The sequence below is a fragment of the Balaenoptera physalus genome (genome assembly GCF_965194825.1).
Source record: "Balaenoptera physalus genome assembly, chromosome: 20".
In the NCBI taxonomy this organism is placed as follows: Eukaryota; Metazoa; Chordata; class Mammalia; order Artiodactyla; family Balaenopteridae; genus Balaenoptera; species Balaenoptera physalus.
Window position 1 is genome coordinate 58905342 of NC_138901.1, and position 25157 is coordinate 58930498.

The 25157-nt window shown below is 42.0% G+C and overlaps 2 protein-coding genes across 6 annotated transcripts in view; one reads left to right on the forward strand and one right to left on the reverse strand.

Moving 5' to 3' along the window:
* The window catches only part of ADPRM (ADP-ribose/CDP-alcohol diphosphatase, manganese dependent), a 386060-nt gene that overhangs the window by 5376 nt on the left and 355527 nt on the right, over positions 1-25157 (forward strand). Inside the window, exons 3-4 of one of the 2 annotated variants that reach the window (XM_082441419.1) lie at positions 379-495; positions 3939-5076. In XM_082441419.1, coding sequence (XP_082297545.1) covers positions 379-495; positions 3939-4249 — 428 coding nt within the window. In that variant the 3' untranslated portion in view covers positions 4250-5076. Of the gene's footprint in view, positions 1-378; positions 496-3938; positions 5077-25157 lie in introns of those variants that run through there. The other variant, XM_082441418.1, reaches the window with a different exon arrangement.
* TMEM220 (transmembrane protein 220) lies at positions 5211-23551 on the reverse strand. Of its 4 annotated transcripts, XM_082441470.1 has the most exons (6): positions 21107-21319; positions 20357-20386; positions 18417-18477; positions 16410-16533; positions 15034-15093; positions 5211-8530 (listed from the first exon to the last, which is right to left on the reverse strand). In XM_082441470.1, the coding sequence occupies exons 1-6, from the start codon at positions 21197-21199 to the stop codon at positions 8395-8397; spliced, it is 504 nt and encodes a 167-aa protein (XP_082297596.1). In that variant the 5' UTR covers positions 21200-21319; the 3' UTR covers positions 5211-8394. The 4 variants fall into 4 exon arrangements, with proteins under 4 accessions (XP_082297596.1, XP_082297594.1, XP_082297597.1 ...); XM_082441468.1 differs by lacking the exon at positions 18417-18477 and having other exon boundaries at positions 21107-23535; XM_082441471.1 differs by lacking the exon at positions 15034-15093 and having other exon boundaries at positions 21107-21326.

Below are 25157 nucleotides of genomic sequence, written 5' to 3' on the forward strand. Positions count from 1 at the left end.
GAAGAGCGGGTGGGGCAGAGCACTCAAGACAAAAACCAATGCAGAGGCACAAAGCAGTGTAAGACACTGTTACTGAAGAGCACAGAAGGGCCCATGGGGTGAAAGGTGATTTTATAGTGGCTCAGTGGACATAGAAGACAGTCTGTTTTATATTCAGTGTAACGGGAAGCTGGGGAAGTAAGCAGAGGAGAATTGAGATTAGGAGTAAGATACAGTGTGATTTGCATTGCTCTAAATTGTTATGGTTTCCTATTTTAAGTCAATTGCTGCCAAATGTTCCTAAAGAAAAGTACAAGTGTCCCCATGTTAGCTAAGTTTGAATGCCCAAATGAGGGAAAATCGACATTTGATGGGTCTAAATTACTAAATTTGTTTCAGGACTTGCTGAGCCCCAGTTTGTCCAGTTTAATGGAGGATTCAGCCAGGAACAGCTGAACTGGCTGAATGAAGTTCTTACATTCTCTGACAGAAACCAAGAAAAGGTGGTGATTGTGAGTAAGTATTTAAATGATTTGATTACACTAGCATTTTAGAGAATGGGTCTAGTTAGGTTTTAAAACATACTAGCAATATTTAATATTGTGATATTTTTATAAAATGAAAGCTTAGTTTAAAATTTTTTATTGAGAAACAATCTGAATGTGAAATTAACATTTAAGCTTGAGTCAGGAAAGAATTGTAAAATAAAACATCTTGCTATATATTAGAGCCTGTGAGTTGGCCCTTTAAGTTTAAAAGTAGTATTTCCCCAAGTGGGTTCAATTTGTGTAGTAATATATATAAGTGAAAAACTCCATCCAGGCCCCAGACCAAATCCCAGCCTCAGGAGACCTACCTGTGAGTGCAGTGACCTCTGCTGACGAGGTGAAAGCAAAGCTGGTGTCACAGGACGAGTGTGAGAGGCTCATCTGGCAGGTCTGTAACTGTGTCCACCATATGATTGCAAGGAAATAAAATGTGTTGTTTTCGTTTAGAATTATTTTTCACAGACATACTGCCATTAGAGGTTATAGGAACCTGGAGGTGCTTAAAATAGACGTGTGTGTATGTGAGCGTGTGTGCGCACATGCACACACACGAAGAACTGAATTTGGATTTGCAGTATGGCTGGTGTACTTGGTTTGGGGGCTGAGATTAGTTCTCTCGTTTAAAATCGATGTGGCCTGATGGATGAGAAGATAGGACTGAGGGTCACAGGGACGGCATGCCATTCTAGCTCTTGTTTCTATGACCTGTGTAACTATGGACAAATGTTGAATGTGCAAACTGTAGTTTTCTCAGTATTGTATCAAATGAACTTATGAACATGAAATCCCTTTGAAAATGACAGGCTATTCAGATGGTTGTTAATATAAAATTATATTTCAGGGAATTCCCTGGCAGTCCAGTGATTAGGACTTGGCGCTTTCACTGCCGAGGCCCGGGTTCAGTCCCTGGTGGGAGAAATAAGATCCTGCGAGCCGCTCGGCGTGGCCAAAAAAACCCCATTATATTTCTATTAATCAGTTTTTACTTATTTATCTTTCACTGATGTGGTAAAGATATGAGATGGAGTAGGGGTATTTCTAGAATATCAAATGTCATTCAAGGCTTAGAAAATTATAAGATGCCCTCAGGGGTTATAGACATGATGTGACACTGTTTGGCTCTGTAATAAGTGGTTTCCAAAGTGGGATACTTCTTGTCTCTGCTTTTTAGTTTTGACTGCCAAAATGTACCTGTTATTGTAGAGAATACTGGAGCTAAAAGGGACCTCGAGATCATATAGTCAAACCTTTTACTTTTAAAGATTAGGAAACTGAACCCAAAGAGATTAAACTACGTAGGTCAAGTCATAGAGCTCCTGAGACTGGAGTCCCCTTTCGTCGTCTCTCCCTCCGTACCGTATTCTTCCCGTTTCTTTGCACTTCTGTCAGTGCACCTGTCTGCGTTAGCATCTCGTACATTTCTTCCATTTTGCTCTAAGCTCAGACACTGGATGAACAACTGAGTGCCTCGGGTTTTCTTTAGCAAAGTTTAAAATGGCTACATTTTCTTTCTTTCTTTTTTTTTTTTTTTAAATAAAGACAGTGAAATAGAAAGTCTTTATTCATTCATTCATTCATTCATTCATTCATTCATTTATGGCTGTGTTGGGTCTTCGTTTCTGTGCGAGGGCTTTCTCCAGCTGCGGCAAGCGGGGGCCACTCCTCATCGCGGTGCGCGGGCCTCTCACTATCGCGGCCTCTTGTTGCGGAGCACAGGCTCCAGACGCGCAGGCTCCGTAATTGTGGCTCACGGGCCTAGTTGCTCCGCGGCATGTGGGATCTTCCCAGACCAGGGCTCGAACCTGCGTCCCCTGCATTGGCAGGCAGGTTCTCAACCACTGCGCCACCAGGGAAGCCCAGACATTTTCTTTTGTTTCTGTTTGCTTCTTCACTTTCATTTTGGCTTCTCAGAAGTATTTGGCCTACTCAAGTTTTGGCCATGCAGTTGGAAGGATAGAATTGCTATTAGCTGAGATATGGAACACTGCAGTAGGAGGGGTTTTGGGTGAAGAGTTCAGGAGTTCAGGTTTGAAAATATTAAGTTTCAGATGCCTATTAGACATCAGGAGAGATGCTGAGTAAGCAGTAGGGACATAAGAGTCGGAAATTCAGAATAGGAGTTTGGGCCAGATATATAAACGTGGAAGTTGAAAGAATACAGATAGTATTTAAAACTGTAAATTACTAAGAGATCACCAAGCCATTGGGTAGAGATGGAGTAGTGAAGCCTGAGGACCAAGCACTCGGGCACTCCTGACGGGACACTGGGGAAGTGAGGAAGCAGCAGAGTGAAGATCAGAAGCCGCTGAGGGTGGGAGAAAACTAGGGGGACAGCCATGTTCTGGAAGCCAAGTATTTCAGAGAGGAGGAGCGGCTCATTGTGTCTGGCGAGTCCAGTGTGGCGTCTGGGTCTGCAGAGTCACCCAGCCTCCTGGGATGCTCGGCCCTTATCACAGCTTGAAGAGTGGTTGTGTGTGTGTGTGTGTGTGTGTGTGCACGCGCGCGCGCGTGTGTGTGTGCGCGTGTGTGCGTGCATGCGTGTGTGTGCGTGTGCACGTGCTCTGTTACCTCCCCTTTTTTTACTTGTATTATAAACTAATAGATATTAAGCAGAATAAAAATACTCAGAATAAAATTTCAGGATAAAAATAAACAGTAATAGAGAAAAAAGGAAAGTGATTTAATGGGAAGAATCAAAGATCAGTGAGCTGTTGTACCTGTACGTGGGAGTGAAACCGTGACCTGATGTTGATGTGGCCTCGTAGGTGCCTTGAGATCAAGAATTTGAAATTCTCTTGGCTGTATCTCCGGTGGAAGCTAGTATGAATGTTCCCTGCTTTAACTTAGTTTTCTCATCTGTAAAATGGCTATGGCCACCTTGATCTCATGGAGGTATTTCAAGTAGCATAAGTCAGTTCTTTATAAAACGTTGAGTGTTTATATAAATGACATATACATATAATCCATTGGTCCATTCCTAAACTGTTTTACTTGGGAGTAGCTCTTTCTGTGTGTATAACACTCATACTCTTAGGGAAATCAGTGAGACTGGATTCTAGTGCAGCATCTGCCTGATCTCTGGCTGCCTTTACGGACCGCCCTGCCCGGGATGCCCTCAGTCTCCTGTGGTGGTGTTTGTGCATCTTGAGACTTTGTAGGTCATAGATCTCAGGGTTTCTGCCTACACAGCAGCCTCTCTCCCGTCAGATGCAAACTGTCTCGCCCTTCTTTATGCTCCAGAGACGTGGCTCTAGATTATCTAGTTTTTCATGTATGTGGATTCTCTCTGGTCTCGGTCCATATGAGTAGCAATACACATTTTCTTTATCCTGAGTACTAGTTTTTAGCCTTTTTTTGGTGAAAGAGGTATTTCTTAATTGGCTCATAACTCTTCTTCTCTTTAACTAACAGGCCATCTTCCCATTTATCCCGAGGCCTCTGACAGTGTGTGCCTGGCCTGGAATTACAGAGACGCCCTGGCAGTCATTTGGTCTCACAAGTGTGTGGTGTGTTTCTTCGCCGGTCACACTCACGATGGTGGCTACTCTGAGGACCCTTTTGGTGTGCACCACGTCAACATAGAAGGGGTTATTGAAACGGCTCCAGACAGCCAGGCTTTTGGCACAGTTCACGTCTATCCTGACAAAATGATGCTGAAAGGGAAGGGCAGAGTTCCAGACAGAATTATGAATTACAAGAAGGAAAACGCTTTCCATTTTTAGTCTGATCTTATTTGTTTACTTTTATAGAAAGAGACTGACTTGGCTTTGTGGTTTTGTTCCGCCTTCCTCTCCCCAAATCCTGAGTCTCATTGTTTAGTATTCCGTTTGCATAACAGATAGCCATAACTGACTTCAATGTGTGTTAGCTCATAAGATATTCTGAAATGTCATTTTTGGATAATATATCCTGTGCTGAAAATTGGAAAGGAAATGAATGAAAGTAGCATGAATAAACCAGGGAGGAGACTGAGGTGGGGGGGATACAGTCCTCCAAACAGACTCTATTTAGCCTTACCTGAGGTTTTTTTTACTTTTTACAAGGAGAATGTATTCATTCACTGTATTAGCTATGTAAGTTAAAATTCATAATAAAAAAGAAATAAAATAAGCTCAGGTAAACTTCTTCCATTTACCCAGCTGTGTGAATGAGCTTTAGACATTGTTTGCTCAGAGTACCCATCATATTTGTACTTTTATAGGTTTATACTCCTGTTTCGTAAGCCAGAAACATCACCAGTTACTTCACAGGTGAACGAATAGCACCCCCATTCACACAGGTGAATGTGTGGTCTCCCTTGTGAACCTCTTGTGAGTTCAGCCAAAGCAGGACCAAGTGCCAGGGCAGCTGTGTGCCTGCCAGCATGTCTGTTTGGGCCCCCAGCTGGTGCTATATGAGACTATCGTAGGTAAATGAATTTACCCTTGACTCCCTTTATAGACAAACGGGGCATGTTTAACTGAGCTGTCATATATTCTAAGACTTATTTGCAGAAACACTTACTCAGTGGCAAACGGGGATTGTTCAAGTGTAGAAAAAGTTTGATTCAGGGCCTGAAAAACAGGAAGACCAAAAAACCAGTACTAGTCAACATAAGTGTGTCTGCTGAGTACCGAAGCACCGTGGGGCTACAGAGGCATATCAGTTTCCGCTGGCTGCTGTAACAAATTAGCACAGACTCGGTGGCTTAAACAACATACATTTGTTCTCTTACAGTTCTGGAGGTCATAAGTCTGAAATCGTCTTCACTGGGCTGAGATCAAGGTGTTATCAGGGCCATGCTCTCTCGGGGGCAGAATCGGTTTCCTTGCCTTTTCCAGCTTCTAGGGCTGCATCTCTTGCATGTCTTGGCTCATGGCCCCTTCCTCCATCTGCAAAGCTAGCAGTGCAGCTTTTTCCAGTCTCTTGCTGCTTTGTTGTCACAATGCCTTTCTCCTCTTCCGTCTGTAGTCAAATATCCCTGTGCCTCCCTCTTATATTGTAATTACATTGAGGGCCCACACAGATAATCCAGGATAATCTTCCCATCTCAAGATCCTTAATCACATCTGGGAAGTCTATTTTGTGATGTAAGGTAACATTCAAAGGTTCTGGGGATTAGGACCTGGATACCTTTGAGGGTCATTATTCAGCCTACTGACGTGACTTTAATGCGTGAGAGAGAGAAACAACCCTGCATACAAATGTATGAAGAAAGGGCAGTGGCAACATGGAGGAGGGATTTAATTTTGTTTGAAGGGAACAGGGATGACTTGAAGAAGGAAGAAAAATGGTTTAAATAGGTGTGTGGGTGCATTTCATGTAGACGGAACAGCGTAGCGTCATAGGATATGCTGAGTTCAGGAACTGCAAGTCATGCTATGAGCATTCACCAAACGGCGCTGGGGGATGGCAGGCGGTAAAGCGGGAAAGGACAAGGTAGGGCTACGTGGTGAAGAGCCCTGAGTGATGGATGAGCCAGAGTTAGAACTAAACTTGTCAGGCAGTGAGGAACACTCCGGTGTCCGAGCTGGGGAATGTGTGAGGAAATCTGTGTCAATTCCAGGCAGTGGATAATGAGAGGCTGATATAGGAGAATGACAATGGGGAGAAAAAAGATTGTGAGGGTGGGAAGACAGAGATTTTGACAATAGAACTATTAAACTTACTAATAATACTTAAATTCAATTGAAAAATAGAGTTGAAAAGCAATTTCAGTAATACTCTTCAAAAGGCAGTACTTTACCAAGTTACTGCCTTTTACGTGCTTCTGGAGATATGAAAGGAACTGTGTATATTCACAAAATTCATAGTGTTATATGGGAGATGCAAATATGATGAAAGTTTATTTTGGACATTACTTTTTAAAAAAATTGAAACATTACAGTCTTTTAAGCACAGAATCAAGCATTACTTGGAGGATGGGTAGGTCCTATATAGAATTTGGAAATAAATCTGTTTCTTCATGTCTAATAGTTATACTAACGGAGGTATAAAAACCATAAATATACTAGAAAACTGAAATCCTTTATTTGTATTTCACTGACCCTTAAAATAAATTTTACTTTAATTGCTTTAATATCAACTAGATTTTTTTTCCTTTACCCTCTAAATCTTGATAGAGAATTTCTGACTATCCAGTGGCCATTATGTAAAACAAAAAACATGCCTATCTCCTTTAACAAATATTTATAGAATACTTAATATCGTATTAAAGGCTATAAAAATAGGCAAACTACCAGACTCATTTTCACTCTACTAATACTTTTTGAGTCAAATATTTCCTAAATCTCATGAAACTGTCTTCACTATGGAGTTTGATGCTAGCATATGTAAAAAGAGTTGCCATCCAGATGCTCTAAGACAGCACTGACCAAGAGAAATATAATGTGAGCCACATAAGTAATTTGAAATATTTTAGCAGTCACATTTTAAAAAGTAAATAGAAATAGATAAAATTAATTTTAATTATGTATTTTATTTACCCCAATACATCTAACATATTATTTTAACATGTAATCAATATAAAAATATTTTACATTCTTTTTTATACTAAGTCTGTAAAATCTAGTGTGTATTTTATACTTAAAATCCGTCCATTTGGACACTAAATTTTCACTGGAAATACTTGGTCCATATTTAGATATAAAATTTGCAGTTGAAGAAGTAGATTCACATATCCAAGTTGTTCCAAACATACTTAAAACAAGTGTTCCAAACACACTTATAAGTTTTCTCATAACTGAATTGATGTTTTTAAATAAAAATGAAAAACTTCAAACTTCTTCAGTGTACATTTCAAGCGCTCAATACGACATGCAGCTAGTGGCCACCAGACTGTACAGCTCTGAAATGGTCTTCTCTCCAGGGCTACTTTTTTTTTTAATGAATTGACATGTTTTTATTTATTTATTTTTGGCTGTGTTGGGTCTTCGTTTCTGTGCGAGGGCTTTCTCTAGTTGTGGCAAGTGGGGGCCACTCTTCATCGCGGTGCGCGGGCCTCTCACTCTCGCGGCCTCTCTTGTTGTGGAGCACAGGCTCCAGACGCGCAGGCTCAGTAGTTGTGGCTCACGGGCCTAGTTGCTCCGTGGCATGTGGGATCTTCCCAGACCAGGGCTCGAACCCGTGTCCCCTGCATTGGCAGGCAGATTCTCAACCACTGCGCCACCAGGGAAGCCCCCAAACCAGGGCTACTTTTGACATTAAAAATATGTGTATAGATTTTGGTCTTATTTTTCATTTAAAATGTAATTAATATTCTCTCCCTCCTTCTTTTTGGTCCCACATTCCTTTATTCTAGCTAACTTTCTTTCCAAGACATGCTTGTTCACTTGGTTCATCTGGAGTCCTCATTTAATTCACGGCACTGTACCAGTTCAGTATGCTGAGGTTAGTTCAGGGGTACAGCCCTCTCTTGAACTCTTTCTGTCATTATCCAAACCCTGCTTCCCTCTGTGTTATCAGGTGCAGCCCTTTGTCAGCTCTGTATATTTTGAATGCTCTCACATTATCTCGCTTATAAACCTTGCAACTATATAAATAAGTAGGAGGTCTGGTAGTAACCCTATTTTATAGATAAAGAATTATCCACGGGAGGTTTATACATTTGCCCAAGTCATATGGATAGTGACGTAGCTGAGTTAGAATTCATATTTCTTAACTTTTGTTTTGCCTTTTCTACTACACTGTGACACACCAGAATGCCAGACTCCTTCTCTCACTAGTCCCTTCCAGTCCTGTGTTGTAGGCAGCCTAACTTGGGATTTTTTTAAAAAATTATCTCTAGTATTAACTCAAATTACCTGAAATGAATTCCTAGGAAACTGGCATGTTACAATCATGTTTACAAAAAATTGAAAACTCTCATTTTAAGAACAGGATTCTTCATTTAAATTACTGTCTTGCAGTGAGTTGGCCAGGAGGACCGCATCTCCTTGTTTATAGATACATAGACCCATGAGATAAATGGGAAAAGAGCAACTGTGATAGCAATAGCCAGCTGAATTCTTCCACCAACTGGATTCCTATAAAGACACAAAAATTATTATACATAAAAATCCAATAAAAATTATGAACTGCTTTGGTAACGAATATGAAGATTGATTTTAGTAAAACACATCATTACATTTTCGTACGGTCTCTTTAATTTTTTAAATTGAAATATAATTCTTATATTTCATATAAGAATTATATAAGAAATATAATTCTGTGTTTCAGTGACCTCAGTTGAAGGTCATTGATAAAGCAATCTTAAAATGGATCTTTACGTAATGATTTTTGTGTCCTGTTTAAGAAAACTTTTCTTCCCCAAGGTCTTAAGGATACTAGATTATCTTCTCTAAAAGTTTTATTGTTTTGCTTTTCACATTAGATCTATAATCCACCTAGAATTGATTTTTATGAAAGTTTTAAGGTGTAGGGGTTGTTCACTTTTTTCCATATGGATATTCAATTGCTCCAGCACTATTTATTGAAGAGATTGCCTTCTTTTGCTACCCTGGAGTGCCACCATTATCCTAAGTAAAGGCCATATACATATATATATATGGATCTGTTTCTAGATTCTATTTTGTTTCATTCATTTATTTTGCCAGTATGGGTTTATCTTATACTGCCATAGGATAATTATTTAGGTGTTCTTTATTTTAATATTGAGGTCTTTAATTTCTCCCATAATGTTTTATAGTTTTTATAGTTTTGTATGCAGAGATTTTGCATATCTCTGCTAGATTTATTCCTGGGGAGTTGATTTTTTGATACTATAAATGGTAACTTTTTGTTTTTATCATTTTCTGTTACTCGCTGATAAAAATACAGTTGATTTTAGTATATTGACCTAGTATCCAGCCATCATGCTAAACTCACTTATTTGAATAACTTTTTAGATTTTTAGAAATTTTCTACATATGTGATTTTGTCATCTGTGAATAAGGAAAATTTAATTTTGCCTTTCCAATCCTTGGGGGCTTTTATTTCTTTTTCTTGCCTTACTGTACTGGCTAGGACAAGAGCTAGAACAGTGTTGAGTAGAAGTGGCACCAGTGGCTACTTCTCATTCCTGATCTCAGGAAAAGTTTTCAGCTGCTCACCATTAAGTATCATGCTGTGGTATAGATACCCTTTAACAGGGTAAGTTCCTTTCTAAACCAATTTTTATGAGCTTTTATCATGAATGGATGTTGAATTTTATCAAATGCTCTTTTTGTATAGACTGAGAAGATAGTTTATTTTCTTCTTTCATTCTGTTAATGTGGTGAAAAACACTGGTTGGTTTTCAAATGTTAAACTAACTGTATTCCTAGAATAAACACAACTTGGTGGTTGGGTCATGAATTGCAGGACTTGATTTGCTAATGTTTTTGTTTTTGTTTTTTATTTTTTGCTAATGTTTTGTTTAGGGTTTTTCCATCTGTGGTCATGAGTGAGATTGCTGTGTAATTTCTTTTTTCTTTCTTTCTTTTTTTTTTTTTGGTGGGGGGGGTGGGTAATGTTCTTGTCAACTTTTGGTGTCCAGATTTTTCTGCCCTCATAAAATAAACTGGAAAATGTTTCTTCTTTTTCTGTTCTCTGGAAGAGTTTGTTGAAGGTTGGCATTATTCCTTCCTTAAATGTTAGGCAGAATTCTGCAGTTATGCCATTTGGTCTAGAGTTTTCTTTTAGGAAAAATTTATATTATATACTCAATTTCTTTAATAGTTATGAGACCGTTCTGAGTATTTCTTCTTGTGTCAGTTCTGGTAAATTGTATCTTTCAAGGAATTTGTCCATTTCATCTACATTTTCAAATTTATTGGGAAAAAGTTGTTCATACTATCCTCTTACGATTTTTGCAGTATCTGTTACATGGGTAATAACTTTCTCTTTTTCATCCCTGAGCTTAGTTATTTGTGCCTTCCTTTCCTTGCTCTCACTCTAATTATTGTTCCCTTTTTAGTCTTGCCAGGGTTTATCAGTGTTATTAATCATTTCAGAGAATGAATATTTGGCCCTCTTGCTCCTTTATTTTTTAATGTTGATTTTTTCATTTCATTGGTTTCTGCTTTTATATTTATTTTCTTGTTTCTTTGGGCTTAATTTACTGTTCTTTTACTAACTTCTTGAACTGGAGAGTTCCTAACTTCTTCAAAGCTTAGCTCATTGACTTTCAGCCTGCCTAGTTTTTGTTTTGTTTTGTTTTGTTTTAATATATGTATTTAATGCTATAAATTTCCCTCTAAGCATGCTTTTTAGCCACATCCCACAGATTTTAATATGTAGTCGTCTCCTTATCGTTCAGTTCAAAATATTTTCTGATTGTCATTGTGATGTATTCCAAATATTATTTGGAAATATATTTCCTAATTTCCAAACATACAGTGGTTGTCTGATTATTATTTTTGTGAATGATTTCTAGCTTAATTGCACTGTGGTCAAAGAACATACTCCATAAGATTTCAGTTCTTTGAAATTTGTTGGAACTTATTTCATGGCTCAACATAAAGTCTTTTTGCAAATATTCAACGTTTACCTGAAAAAAAATTTGAATTCTGCCATTCTTGGTGCTGGTATTCTATATATGTCCTTTAGGTCAAGTTTCTTATCGTGTAGCTCAAATTTTCTATATCTTTATTGATTTTTTAAATCTTCTTGTTCTATTAGTAACTGAAAGAAGTATATTAAAGTCTCCCAAAATGATTGTAAATTTTTTAGTTTTTCCTTTTCACTCTGTCAATTTTTATTTTATCTATTTTGAGGCTATGTTATTAGTTATGTATGCTTTTTGATAAGTGGTGTTGAGATCGCCAGAGAGCCAAAAAGGAAAAAGATAATATTGGATCCGTTCTTTTTGCTGTTACACTAGGATAAACTCTAAATTGGTCAAAGATTTAAATGTAAAAATGAAACCATACTTGTATTAGAAGAAAACTTAGGTAAGTTACTTACAACCTGAGAGGAAGGAAAGTTTTCCTAACTATGACTCCAGATCCAGAAGCAATAAGGGAATGGACCGATAAATTTGGTCACATTAAAAAAAAATTTTTTTTTTCATGGCAAAGTGTACTTTGCATAAGCAAAGTAAAAGGACAATAAGAAACTGCAAAATAAATTTTTCAGCTTATATCACAGACAGCGGGTTAACAGCCCTAGTATGTAAAGAGCTTCTAAAAGTAGAGAAGACCAACAACCTTAGAAATTGGTTAAACCTGTACTCTCAGAGATGAACCAATATTGATAGAAAAAGAAATGCAAATGGCTCTTAATCATATGAAAATATGCTTACCTTTGCTCCTAATAAGAGAAATACAAATGAAAACTACCCATTTCTCAACTATCGAATTAGTAAAAATTCAAAAATTTGACAATACACTTTGTTGGCACTATTTTGAATCACAAAAGATTGGATACAACCTGAACAGTAGAGGACTGGATGAATATACTGTGGACCTATCAGCAGAATAAGGAAAGTCTTTATATACCACAGGGTGATCTCCAGGATGTAGTAAGGGGAAATCAAGAATACAGTTGTGTATAATGTGCTATCACTTATCTAAGACAAGCAGGAATACCAATGAATGTACATATTTGCTCCATTAAGAAACCATGGGGGGCTTCCCTGGTGGCGCAGTGGTTGAGAATCTGCCTGCCAATGCAGGGGACACAGGTTTGAGCCCTGGTCTGGGAAGATCCCACGTGCCGCGGAGCAGCTGGGCCCGTGAGCCACAATTACTGAGCCTGCGCGTCTGGAGCCTGTGCTCCGCAACAAGAGAGGCTGTGATAGTGAGAGGCCCACGCACCGCGATGAAGAGTGGCCCCCGCTTGCCACAACTAGAGAAAGCCGTCGCACAGAAACGAAGACCCAACACAGCCATAAATAAATAAATACTTAAAAAAAAAAAAAGAAACCATGGAAGGATAAACCATAAAGTTGAAAAAAGTTTCACCTATAGAGAAAGGGAGGACATAGGGTTGTGGGATAGAGAAGTTAGAGTTCTTTGAATGTACCATGTCTTGTAGATTTGACTTTGGAACCACGTAGATGTTTTATATAATTATAAAATAAAATTAATATATTTTTAATAAAGTATTCCTAGAAATTGAAAGTAAAATGAAATAAATGAACTTAACTGTCTATTCACTTGGTGGGATTAGCACACAGAGTAACTATTCCAAGTAATTTGAATGTACATCCCTTAGAGAGATGTTCCCTAGAAACAGCAACACAAAATACCTATTTTCAGTAATTATATTGTTATTCTGAGATTGTGTTTGTATTGTGGGATGAGTCAGATGAGTTATGTTGAGGTCACTGAGACTAGAGATTTTTTGACATGATTAAAAGTAAATACAGATTTAATATTGCTGATAAGGTCAGATGAAAACTTGTGCTCCTGAATTTGAATTCTAGGATCAATATGAACTCATAAGGGATTTTATCTTTAACTATATATGTAAAAAAAAAAAATATATATATATATATATATATATCTTTATATACGTAATACACACACATATACATATGTATATATATTTATGACACACATAGATATACATACCTGTGCACATATATGTGAATTTTCCTAGTTCTGCCCACTAAAAGAACCCAACTCAACCCAGTAGCAGTGAGCACCATTTGTGCCCAGAATGTGACCTCTAAATACCATTATTACCTACTGAAAGTAATGAGGGCTTTTTGGAAAAATGGTTGATTCCCAGGTCTGGGGCATAAAATGTACAACCTTGGCTTGGAACATTTTGTCATACCAGAAAGGAAGGAAGCAATCAAAGTTTACTAGGGTCGTGTCAAACAGAGTTCTGGTGCCAACCTGAATAAGTGCCCCTGGTCAAAGATGGGACAGTTTAAGCAACTGCCATGGACTGAAAAACATCAAATATGTTGAAATCCATGACTTTATAATGGTACTATTAAATAAACAAAACTCATTGGTCACTTTTGGAAGGTGCCCAGGCAAGAAAAACTCATTATTCTGAAAACTGGTAAATTAAGAGAGTCAGCTCCTTTTCCTCTTATGATCTGTGTCTGAGTAGTCCAAGAATTGATAAGTGGAAGTTTTCCAGATAATAATCAAGGAATGGTATAATTAGATTATGACCATTTTGCAACTCAAATGGATTAGTGGATTTAGGCAGTGATCATCAAAGATTTTATGTTAACATTACAGAGAAACAGCTAGGTTATGCACATTATGATGGAAGTACATAACACCACCCATGAAGTAGTCTTGCTTAGTGGTGATGATGATGAGGAGGAGGAGGAGAAGAAGACGACCAGAATGTGGCCAAGCTTCTAGATCTTACCACCGATTTATAGGAATATGACGCACAGAGGAGCAAGCATTTATAATACAATTGTGAAAATATACACATTGGCTGGAAAACTCATAATACTGAGGAATTACTGTTCTGTTTTTTGTGTGTGATGATGGTAGAGTGGTTATTTTTTAAGTGCTTATCTTTTAGAGATACATACTGAAATATATAAAACATAAAACAATATGATGTTTGAGATTTATTTCAAAATAATCAGGACAGTGATAGATGATACAAGATTGGATATATAATGATAGTTGTTGGAGCTGGGTGATGAGTACATCTGATTCATTATATTAGTCTCTCTGCTTTTGAATGTGTTTGAATATTTCAAAATAAAAAATTAAAGCAGATTTTTTTTTAATTACCAAAAAGTCCTCCTTTTTTCTAATGCTGACCTTAAAATCTACTTTTTAAAATGAAAGTGTCTATACTGGCTTCCGTTTTGTTGGTGTTTGTATAGTATGTTTTTTCAATCTTTTGACTTTCAGTCTTTCTGTTTCTGTATATTTGTGTTCTCTTTTGTAAGCAGTGTTTAGTTTTTAATCTTTTATCCGTTTTGAAAATCTTTATTGGAATATTTGGAACAATTACATTTAATGTAGTTTCTCATATATTTGAGTTTAATTCTCTGTCTTAACATCTGCTTCTTATTTTCCCCATCTGTTCTTTTTCTCATCTCCTTTCCTGCCTTCTGTACTCCTTTTCTTTCAGTGGTTACCCTAAGGATTACCACATGAATCCTTGACTTATCAAAATCTAATATAATTTGATACTTTTACCCTTCCCAGATAATTCAAGGACCTTAGAACACTTTAGCTCCATTTATCCCCTTCCAACTTATATGCTACAGTTGTCATGTATTTTTTATTTTTCTATTATTGTTTTATAAAGTTAATATTCACTTACATGTACCCACAGTTTTATATTTTGTTTGCTATTCACTTTTCCCTAAATATCCAAGCATCCTTTTGAGATCACTTTCCTTCTCTCTGGAGAATAGACTGGCAACTACCTGTGACGACACAGGAAACTGTGGTATTCATAAAAGTATGAATGATCATGAAACACTGAACCGACTCTTGTTAGCTTCCCTTGCGAAAAGGAAAGATTTCTCTCAAAAGATTCCTGTTTACAGTTGTGTCAGTATTCTCACTTACCTACCTGATCTGACCAACCTTAAACGCATCCGATTTTAACAGCCGAGCTGAAAACTTACTTTGATGCGCTGTGGCACAGGCTCAGCCATGCTGTGATAATCACCAGACCAAAGAGCTCCCTGTAAAACAGCATGGATTTCATACTTTGAAGTGGCTGCGAAGGGTCATTTTCTCCCTGACACTTGATTCTGCTGACTGTCTGATGACTTCCTCCAAGATATATAGCATCTACAAAATATTTTCAAGTCTAACCATGACTCATAAATTACTTTTTTCAGACCTTTTAAAGCCCTATATGAAAATAAATTTCATCTTATGAGGCAGCTATGAACTTCATGACTGTTCCCCAATTTACAGGTGAACAGAGAAACAACAACAAAAAACAAACAAAAACATATATAAATCACCTACTTCATGTCATGGGGAGGAATACCACAACCAAGAAGACAATCCCAGATTGGATCAGGCACTCTTTTCACATTGTTTTAGAGGGGTCACTGTTAGGCAGGTTGAGCTCAAATCAGTAATTTAAGCACAGATTGCAGGAGATTGGGTCACGTCTTAGTGGAGTGGAATGACTTGTAGTATGAGTCTAATGATTTTGGGGCGGGTATATGTTTCTAGAAATATGTGTTAAAAGGTTGTATCTTTTACATAGCGTAGAAAATAATCGTATTTGGCCAAATACCACCGGAAGCCCCCACTTTGATTTCACTGCGCCTCGTGGGCTTCAGGTTGGTGGAGGTGATTCAAACCATTTGGTCTGCATTCCCATCAACTGACCCAACCTGATCTAGTTTTCCAAAGATGAGGGCCTATAATGTAGCAGCACCTCACCAGTGAGACTTAAGCTACAGGTCTCTCAATTTTGGTGTTGGCAGATGTTACCAGTGGGATAGAAAGGAAAGGAGGGGGGCTATTCGTGAGACCAGGGAGTCAAGGGTGGGAGGAAGCAAAGGAAGAGGTGATAAAACAAGAGCCAATGGTGGTGACAAAAGGAGGAGAGGACGTGAGATATATACGGGCAAGGCTGGCAGAGGTTGACCTCTGATGGGGCTGATCACACTTGTAAATAAGATTCTGGCTTGAACCAGGACTGAATCCGAAGGCTGATGGAGCTTTCACCTCATTAGACTGGACTGAATATTACTGTACGCGATCCTTGCTCGTTACAAGGGCGTCAGGGTCCAACTGCCCGACGATAATATAATGCAACGTGTAGTAGTGATCACAGGTTTGGCAGGCAGTGCTGGCTTTGAATCCTGGCTCTATCATTTCCTCAGTTTCTTCAGCTTATAAAGGAGATAATATCTTCCCTGCTCCTTATGGTGTTGGGGGAATTAAATCATCATCATGCAAAGATAAGGTGTCATAAAGGAACAGATTTCTCAGTTCTTCCCCACCCCTTCCAAAGAGCAAAAAAATCACTGCTCACCTGCCTTCTTCCTCATGTAAGATGTTCTGTTTTGTATGAAGCAAGAGGTTGTATGCCAAGCCAACAGCCCACACGATACAGAAGAATATGTGTATTGCAGAGACACTCTTCCAAATAAAGTTACCTAAAAACAGATATCCTGGTGCTGTTAATCGTGGAATCACATCCCAGAGAAAAATGATCTCTTTGTATTGCTTTGCCATAATCTGCCTTCAAGTAAAGCATTCAGAAAAGGCTGGGTTTTTTTTGTTTTGATTTGCCCTCAAATCAAAAGATTAAAACAGTATTTATAAACTTAAGTGGACATTTATTATTTTGATTGTCCAGCATCTCCCCTTCCTATGATGACGACCCTTATTTTTTCTGGGGATCCACCCTTTCCACACTCCTGGTCTATGTGTCCCAGACAACTGGACCTTAGCGAGGTCAATCAATGTATTCCATCCCCTCAGTGACAGTGATTTGTCTCAGGATGAACAGATAACGAATCAGGGCCAACAACTCCATTCTGAGCTTTTGTGGAGCTATCAGGGAAGTGGCTTCTAGATTCTGCTGGACCCAGCGTGGTGAAGCTGTGACCTTTGTGTGGCAGGGCTACCACGTGGAGCCCAGGGCTGAAGTGCAGTAGATGTGGAGCTAAGACTGCAGACAAATTTAAGTTCTGAGTCGCCACCAGTGCCTGAAGCCAGCACCATCCCAGACTTTTCAGTAAAGGATCCCAGTACATCTCCCTTCATCTTACAGGCCACTTGAGTTGAGTTTTTTCCTTGCTTGCAACTAATGGAGTCCTAACTGATACACCTTGAAGATGTAAACAGAGATCTAGGGACCTTGTACAAGGAGCCCGAGCATCTGGGCGATGGGAGTTTTCCCCACCCAGGTGGGAATCATTAGTCTTTATTCTAAGGCCCTGAGAATTTTCAAGCCCCACTAGTAGAAGCTGATTTAAAGAAAGTGACAAATAACCTGCCGGACTAATATTCCCCATTAATAAGAGAATGTTAGTAAACAATGTAAAAAAAATTTTTTTTTCTGCTCTAAGACACTGTTTCATAGAATGAAACTGTCCAACTAAGGTTTACTGAGTTTTTAGGGCCATAAAAGGTGAAGCAGCTACGTTTTGCCCCTAATTGAGGTAGGTGGCCTGTGGGCAATACAAACCGCTATTTTAAGTGAATTTTTTATGTATATACTCACCTGGGATATACACGTAAGGAATCCAAGGAGCAGGTTACAAAACAAATATATGATAATGCCTCTGTGTTAGAGCCATTCACTGACTCAACGAACATTAGGTACCTGCCATATTCCTGGCCATGTTTAAGCTAGACTTGGGCAAAGATGGGTTAGACATGATCCTTTCAAGGGGCTTACTGCCTAGATGGAGGAAACATATATAAAAGTGTGCAAGAAATTGCTGGAGTTACTGTGATGGTACATAAGGAGATTAGGGAGAGCAACATGTTTCAGTGAAAAATCTGAAGATTTGTTATAGACATTATAGACAGTTTCTCTACAAAAGTAGCAGTTCAGATACACAGGCGTTGAATGAATTCAAAATCAGAAAATGATTAATGGGAGTGGTACTGGGAGAAGAATTGTATAGAGTAAATACATAATAGACAATGATCACCACTAAGTATGGAGACAAGGTTAGCAGTTTGATTGTTGCCCATCTTCCATCAGCTTGGTGGCTTAAGAAATCAACGCGGTGACTGAAGCCCTTCTCTCTCAGGGGCTAAACGGCATAACTACTGTACCACATCAGTATGAGATCCTGGGTTCCAAACTGATAAAGACTGTCTTAGTGTGGCACGTCCTTATCAAGTTTTCCTGAAGATGGGTGAGGACGATCTAGATTAGAATTCGCTTCCTCTTATGATCGATCAGAAGGGAGAAGAAAGACATGGAGAGCTCCAGTTTTCTCCTGGGGGTTGGCAGATAGACTCTCGTCATTGAAAGGAAATCAGATTTGCTGTATCTCCATTCAGAATCCAAGGTTCATACCTGTGACAAGAGGGTTGAGTCCAACAAGCAGGGTCAGACCGGCAGGAATTGTATATACAACCTGTTAGCAGAAAAAGAGGAAATTATATGGGTTAAGAAGGATGCCCAAAAAGAGAAGAAAAAAAAAAAAAAGAAGGATGCCCAGTATAGGAGATGTTCAGAGGTGTGTAGGAAGTAAAGAAAGATGACAGCAGTGGCCACCACACTCCGTGACTTACCTCTAGCTTTCAGTAGCAGCTGAGGAAGTGGTGACCTCTGCTTTATGGCGTTTACCATGTCAGATTGTAATTCTGTATGCCTTCCTCCTAGACTATAGGCTATTCCAGGAAAGACTTCTTCATCTTCAAGCTCTAGCATTGAGCGGAGTTTTGGTCTCAAGACACAGTGACCTCCTAATCTCTCCCAAGCAACATCCATGCCTAAATGGCCTTTCCCCACTTTTCAAAAAGTGCTCTTAGAAAAGCAGGGCAGGAGCAGCCATAATTAACCACATGGCCCTGCTGGGTCTAGCTCCGTGGACCACCCAGCCCCACACTCCGTCTCTGCGAGGGACACCACATAAAGTTTACTGACAGTGTACGGACCAGATGTGCCCAGTAAGATCAGGCGCTTCATTTTGGAGACTGTTGTAAGTTGGTCTGGAGTTGGGAAGGCTGGCCCTGAAGAGGCCCTATTTTCAAGCCTCATTCACGGCAAGCAGGCAGACTCTGGAAAAACCTATTGCTTGTGTGGTGTGGGTAGGGGGTGGTAGGTTTATAAGAAGCATGGGGCCTCCCCAGAAATGTAGCTGCTTAACATCAACTGTTGACGCTTAGTTAGAAACCTTTAGTTTATAAGGAAGTTGTCAGAGCCGAACATTTTAAGTGATTTGCTGTCACTATGAAAACATGATAAGCAATTAGACCTACATTGTTTCTGAATTGCTTTGTTCTTTGTTTTCTGAGGGGATCTCAAAGACAGTGGTAAGAAACAGAGATGTTAGAGATGGCTGAGGTTTTGAGCAAGGATGACTCAGAATGACTGCTGATAACAGAAATGGTGAGTCAGAAGGAAGAGTGGGCATTGGAGGGAAAGATGCTGGGTAGGACCTTGTGTGTATCTGAGGAGCCACTGCGACGTACAGGTGGACAGATCTAGCAGTCGTTTGGAAATTCAGCATTAAGCTGGATGTTTGGAACTGCAGGAGAAATAACATTTGGAACATTTGGAACTAAGTACCTCATGGTACTGAGGAAGAGGCAGGGGCATGTGAATCTGGAGAGTAAGAATATCAGAATGTGGTTATATTTATACCCATATATATATAATATATACTACATTATATATATTATAATTCCAAATGCTTTCACTTGTGGTTACTCTGTACACAGTCAACATTATTCCAAAGCCTAAAATCATCTCATCGGTGATACTGTACAGTATTGTATATCTGTATTGAAAGAACCGAAATTTAGGTATTTCCAGAAATGTGTGGAATGAACTCCCCCTCCTCTAAATGGTTCAATCAGAGCATTGGTTCAATGTATACTGTAGGTTTTATGGGCTTTAATTACTTTTTATGAATGTAACTCACTGAATTAGCAGAACCACATACTTTAAGCCTGCCATTTTCTCGTCAAATGTTTGTTGGAGTTTCTGGGTAGAAATTCATGAGGATCGGTTCACTTAACCTTGAGAGGTCTACTCTGTGTCTTCAGAAAAGTGTCCTCAGTTGGCCCATTTTATTCAAAGGGAATACTGCTGAAAGGCACCTATATCTCTGGAAAATTCTGACTTCTCAATCTGATCCTTCTCCTAATATTTTAGGAAAAAGCACTTACTAAGGATTTGATTTCTAAGTTTTTAAGTAGACGAAGCAGGGAGGAGGGCAAATAGATGAACCTGCGTGTTTCACGCAGTTCCCCAATTCTTTCAGACGTGGGAAGGCGGCTCCTACTCACCATCCACACTTCCGCATCGGGGTCGTTCACCTGGAATGCCAAAACATCAGCATTAGCGACATGCTGTCGTGTTCCATTCCAGTATTTGCTCTGCTCTTCATTCATTTCAGTCATTTTCTAAACGCTGCAGTAGGCACCGAGGATGCAAGGAGGAGTAAGACACAGTGTAGCCGATGGTGAGGGGGAAGGGGCTTCCGGCTGAACCCAGCACCTGGTTTGAACACACAGCCACACCTACCTATTTGTAAAGAAGGGCACAGGGGGCCCGCAAAGGGCGAGCCAAGCCCAGAATGGGTATCTTAAGGGCCCTCCAGTCTCAAGGAATGAGGAAAGCTATCACAAAGGGGCCCCAAAGCAGGCTTGGAAGGATAATTAGCTGCAAAGGGTTTTGCTCTGCTTCCTCTCCTAGGCCGTGAGCTCAGCCTCGCCCCCAGGCTGCCTTTTTAGAAAGGTGCCGGGGCCGCTTCTGCTCAGGTCCCTGCAAAGGGACACGCGCCGAATCAGTTCCTTCCAGCATGTGAGCAAACGCGACCATATGATCACACCTGTCTCAGCTGGAGCCGGAGTGCGGGTTCCCGTATCACCAACCCTGACTCCAGCCCTCCCCGTACAGGGCCGGCTCCTGCGACCCCGCCGGCCGCTCGGCCTACACCGCACGGGGCCTGGGGCGGAGCTCGGAGCCCGGGGTTTCGGAGCCCGGGGTCTCGCCGCCCGCCGCCCGCCGCCCGCCGCCCGGCCCGGGGCGCTGACCTGCACGAAGGCCGCCAGCGCGAAGAAGGCGCCCATGAGCCAGTTGCAGGCGCGCCACAGGCCCAGCGCCCCGCGCCCGGCCGCAGGCGCCATGGTCGGGCGGCGCGATCGCCGCCGCGGCCCCTCCTTCCGCCCGGCCCGGCCCGGCCCGCTCCCCGGAAGGCCCTCGGTCGTCCGGTCCCGGGGCCACTGGCCGGCGCGCGCCCGGGTGGGAGGGGCGCCGGTCGGGCCTTCCAGTGGGGCCCCATTCGCTCCTCCTCAAACGTAGAGAGGCGTAGGTATCTGCCCATTTCTCAGACTCGTAGAGTGAGTCACAGAGCGCTTGGGAGGCTGGGTCAGCGTCGCACAGCTCGTCCTTGGGGGCAGGAAGTCGCATTTGAACCCAGAGAGGTGCAACTCCAATGCCAGTTTTCACTAAAGCTGCCTTCTTCACATTTAAAAAAAATTAGAGGAGATTAAAGGGGAGGGAGGGAGGAAAGAAGGAAAGAGAAAAATAGAGGCGTGTGTGTGTGTGTGTGTGTGTGTGTGTGTGTGTGTGTGTGTATGCGTGTGTATAAGTACGCGTGCGCGCTTTCTGGTTAGTGTTTATGCATTTCTTTCCAAAGCTCAGAAACTTTCAAAGCCCTGTAAGCATTATGGTAATTTCTTAGAGTGACGACAGTTACATTAGCATCTCATACAGCTCACAGCTTTTCTTAAGACAGCCTCGTTTATCTTCATGGGCTTTTATTATCAGAGGTATTTACATATTATACATATTTACAATTCTTTCCCACCACCAAAACCAACAAATTCTCCACACGCGTTGCTCATGAATTTCTTATGAACCAAAGACACTTGAAATATTCCCTTTTCTCTCCTCGCTTGTTTTACGGTCTTTTTCGGTTTTGTAATTTACCCTTCTGATTAGTTCCTCCCGGGGCTCATTTACACATCCATAGGCCTCATCATTTTTGCTGTTCTAAAGAGTCTTTATCACTTCACATCACGAGCCTGTTCTCCGGCGCTCCTCTCCTTTCCGCTAAAATCTCCTAAGACTCTTTAGGAATTTTTTTTTTTCTTTCTCTGTTTCATTCCTTTCAAATAATGCTTATTTCAGGAACGTTGTCTGCTGGATGCCTGGCCCCGTGCTTGGTGCAGGGAGCATGAAAGGGACTTGCTGTACGCTCTCCGGGAAAGTTTGGAAATGGGGTCTTTAAAGAGATAATTAAGTTAAAATGAGGTCATATGGGTGGGCCCTTATCCAATATGACTGGTGTCCGAGAAGAGATTTACACACAGACGTATACAGAGGAAAGACCACGTGAGGACAAAGCGAGAAGACCACCGTCTGCAAGCCGAGGAGAGAGGCCTCAGGAGACACCAACCCTGCTGATGCCCTGATCTTGCCCCCCCAGCCTCCAGAATTATGGTCAGAAAATAGGTGTTTGTTGCTTCAGTCCGCCAGTCTGTGGTACTTTGTTATGGCAGTCCTAGCAAAGTAATACAGGAAGTGATCATTGCCAACCAAACGGAGGTGTGGGTGGCAAGGAGAGAGTGGTATGAAAATGCTTTGTAACCTGTTGTGTGCTGTGCAGCTACCCTGCAGTTTATATTTTTCAGTGTCGTCTGGGGCATTCATGGTCACTGTGTGGACGTGTGTTGTTTCTGCTGGCGCTGGGTTCGTTCCCCTTCCTATAGGATCAGCATCCCAGTTACTGGGGAAGGACCCTGCTCCCACTGTCAGGGCATGTGTACCAGGAGGGCTGGCGTGCTGGCGCCTTTCCAGAGATGGGCGGGTGACCGTGGCCTGCCGGTTGGCGTAGCCCATCCCCCTGACCACAGCGATTGGGTCTGGGATGGCATGTGATGCAGGTTGCCCAGTTTCAGTCCTGTGCTGGAGGGAGGGTTGCCAGATAAAATACAGGATGCCTAGTTACATTTGAACTTCAGATCAACATGGAATAATTTTTTAGTATAAGTGTGTCCTAAATATTTGCTAAATCCGGTAACCCTAGCTGGACCATTAAAGTGAAGCTTTCTTTTTACTTAGGGTGTTGAACTGGTAGCATGTAAGCTGGAGCTGCCAGGAGAAGGCTTTTCTGAGGGTGAGCTCAGGTAGAGGAAGCAGAGCTCAGAGAGAAAGACGGCAGGAACCTGGTAACATCGCGTGAGTGAGGCTCTGGGTCCAGCCCCACCGACCGCTGGGCACGGCCTCACCACCCTTCAGCTTTGTGAGCCATCTCAGTCCCTTCCTCACACACAAGCCTGTGTGAGTCAGGTTTTTGTCACTCACGACATAGAATGATGACTTGTAAAATCACGATTCAGTAGCTAAGCCGATGCTTGAAACCCTCTAAATCCTCCTGCTGCACGTTTGTCCAGATTTTGCAAACATAGGCTCAGCCTGAAGAGTCATGAGAAATAAGTTTAAGTGAATCCAGTATCGCAGAGAGCTCTGCTTGAGAAGTCACTCCATTTCCCTTTTTTTTAAATAAATTTATTTATTTATTTTTGGGGCTGTGTTGGGTCTTAGTTTCTGTGCGAGGGCTTTCTCCAGTTGCGGCGAGCGGGGGCCATTCTTCATCGCGGTGCGCGGGCCTCTCACTGCTGCGGCCTCTCCGGTTGCGGAGCACAGGCTCCAGACGCGCAGGCTCAGTAGTTGTGGCTCACGGGCCTAGTTGCTCCGCGGCATGTGGGATCTTCCCAGACCAGGGCTCGAACCCGTGTGCGCTGTATTGGCAGGCAGATTCTTAACCACTGCGCCACCAGGGAAGCCCCTCCATTTCCCTTTTTAACTGCGGCGTCACACGCTGCCGGGATGAGGAGGTTTGGAAGGGAGCGGGGGCCTGTCGACGCTGGCCTCCCCCTGCCGAAAGGGCGGCACGCGGGACCTTCATCCTGCCAGGCTGCTCCCGGGCTGCCAGGTCGGTGGCAGCGTCATGAGAGCAGTCAGAGCCACTGGCGCCCGGCAAGGGGGACTCGCTTCTCCACCAGAACCCGCCAGTGCCTGGGCGGCAAGCGGACGTCTGTCCTCTGAGCACTTGGAACTAGAGGTGCTTGCTTGAGCGTGGGCGTTGGTGATGGCCACCAGGCTATGCGTTCGGGGACAGGGGTGCTGGAATGAGAGTCCCGCCCCGTGCCCGATGTTGCCCGTCCACCCCACCCCACCACCCCGGCTCAGCAAGGTTCCCCCTCTCATAGGCTGCTGGTGCTGTGTTGGGGAGGAGCTGGGGTGGGGAGGGGGTTGGAATAGGACAGCAGAGGGACTCTGCCTGGGCTGTACCGGCTGCTCCTAAGGTCTCTGAACTCAGACACGCACCTCACCAGGGCAGGGATTGATTTGCTTCTGCCAAACCCATCTGGTCTCTGTGAAGGACTCAGGTTTCTCCTGTTAGCAAAACGTAGACCATATCATGAAAACCCTAAGTTTACTCATATCGATTGACACTGAAAGATACCTGGCTCAAACAACGTTCCTCGAAATCCTGGCCGTCCCCTTACACCGCCAGTAGGAGAATGTGTACTGGTTCAAGGCACCCTCCATGTGTGTTTGCCTTCATCACCGTGTCCCTCAATGAGTGAAGCACTCATTGAGTCATTTATTTCATCTGTTCACTGAACATTTATACAGGCCTTACTACGTTCAGGCACTGAGCTGATAACTGATTATGTGACCGTGAACAGAAGAGATACAGGCCTTGCTCTGTGGAGCTTACAGACCTCACAGGAATCACCCAAACAGTCAGGTGGTCCCAGCAGTTCGAGCTGTGAAGGAAAAGCCAGGGCCACTCGGGTAGATGTGTCAACGAGGGGAGTTGGACCTCTATCAGGGGCTTCGAGAAACTGTCTGGGGAGGTGACTTCTGGGCGTGGCCCGAAAGATGAAGGGGTGAATGCGGTGATGCTGGCCCTGAGCTGTCTAGGGCCGGCATGGGCATGGGTGGACACAGAGGAGGCTGGAGAGGTGCCGCCTCGGGGGGTTGGCTTACCCCGAGTGTTGGGAGAGCCCAGAGCAGCAGGGGGCTTGGCTCTGAGGTCCCTGCAGGAGACCAGGAAAGACGCGGTGCAGC

Bases quoted from the DNA above. Each gene is read 5' to 3' on its own strand.
- TMEM220 (XM_082441468.1), bottom strand. From the start codon at position 21,482: ATGCGACTTCCTGCCCCCAAGGACGAGCTGTGCGACGCTGACCCAGCC. The intron at 16,534-20,356 runs GTGAGTAGGAGC...ATCTGTTTTTAG, and splicing joins CCGATGCGGAAGTGTGGATG to GTAACTTTATTTGGAAGAGT. The intron at 15,094-16,409 runs GTGAGCAGTGAT...GCTGTTTTACAG, and splicing joins TTACATGAGGAAGAAGGCAG to GGAGCTCTTTGGTCTGGTGA.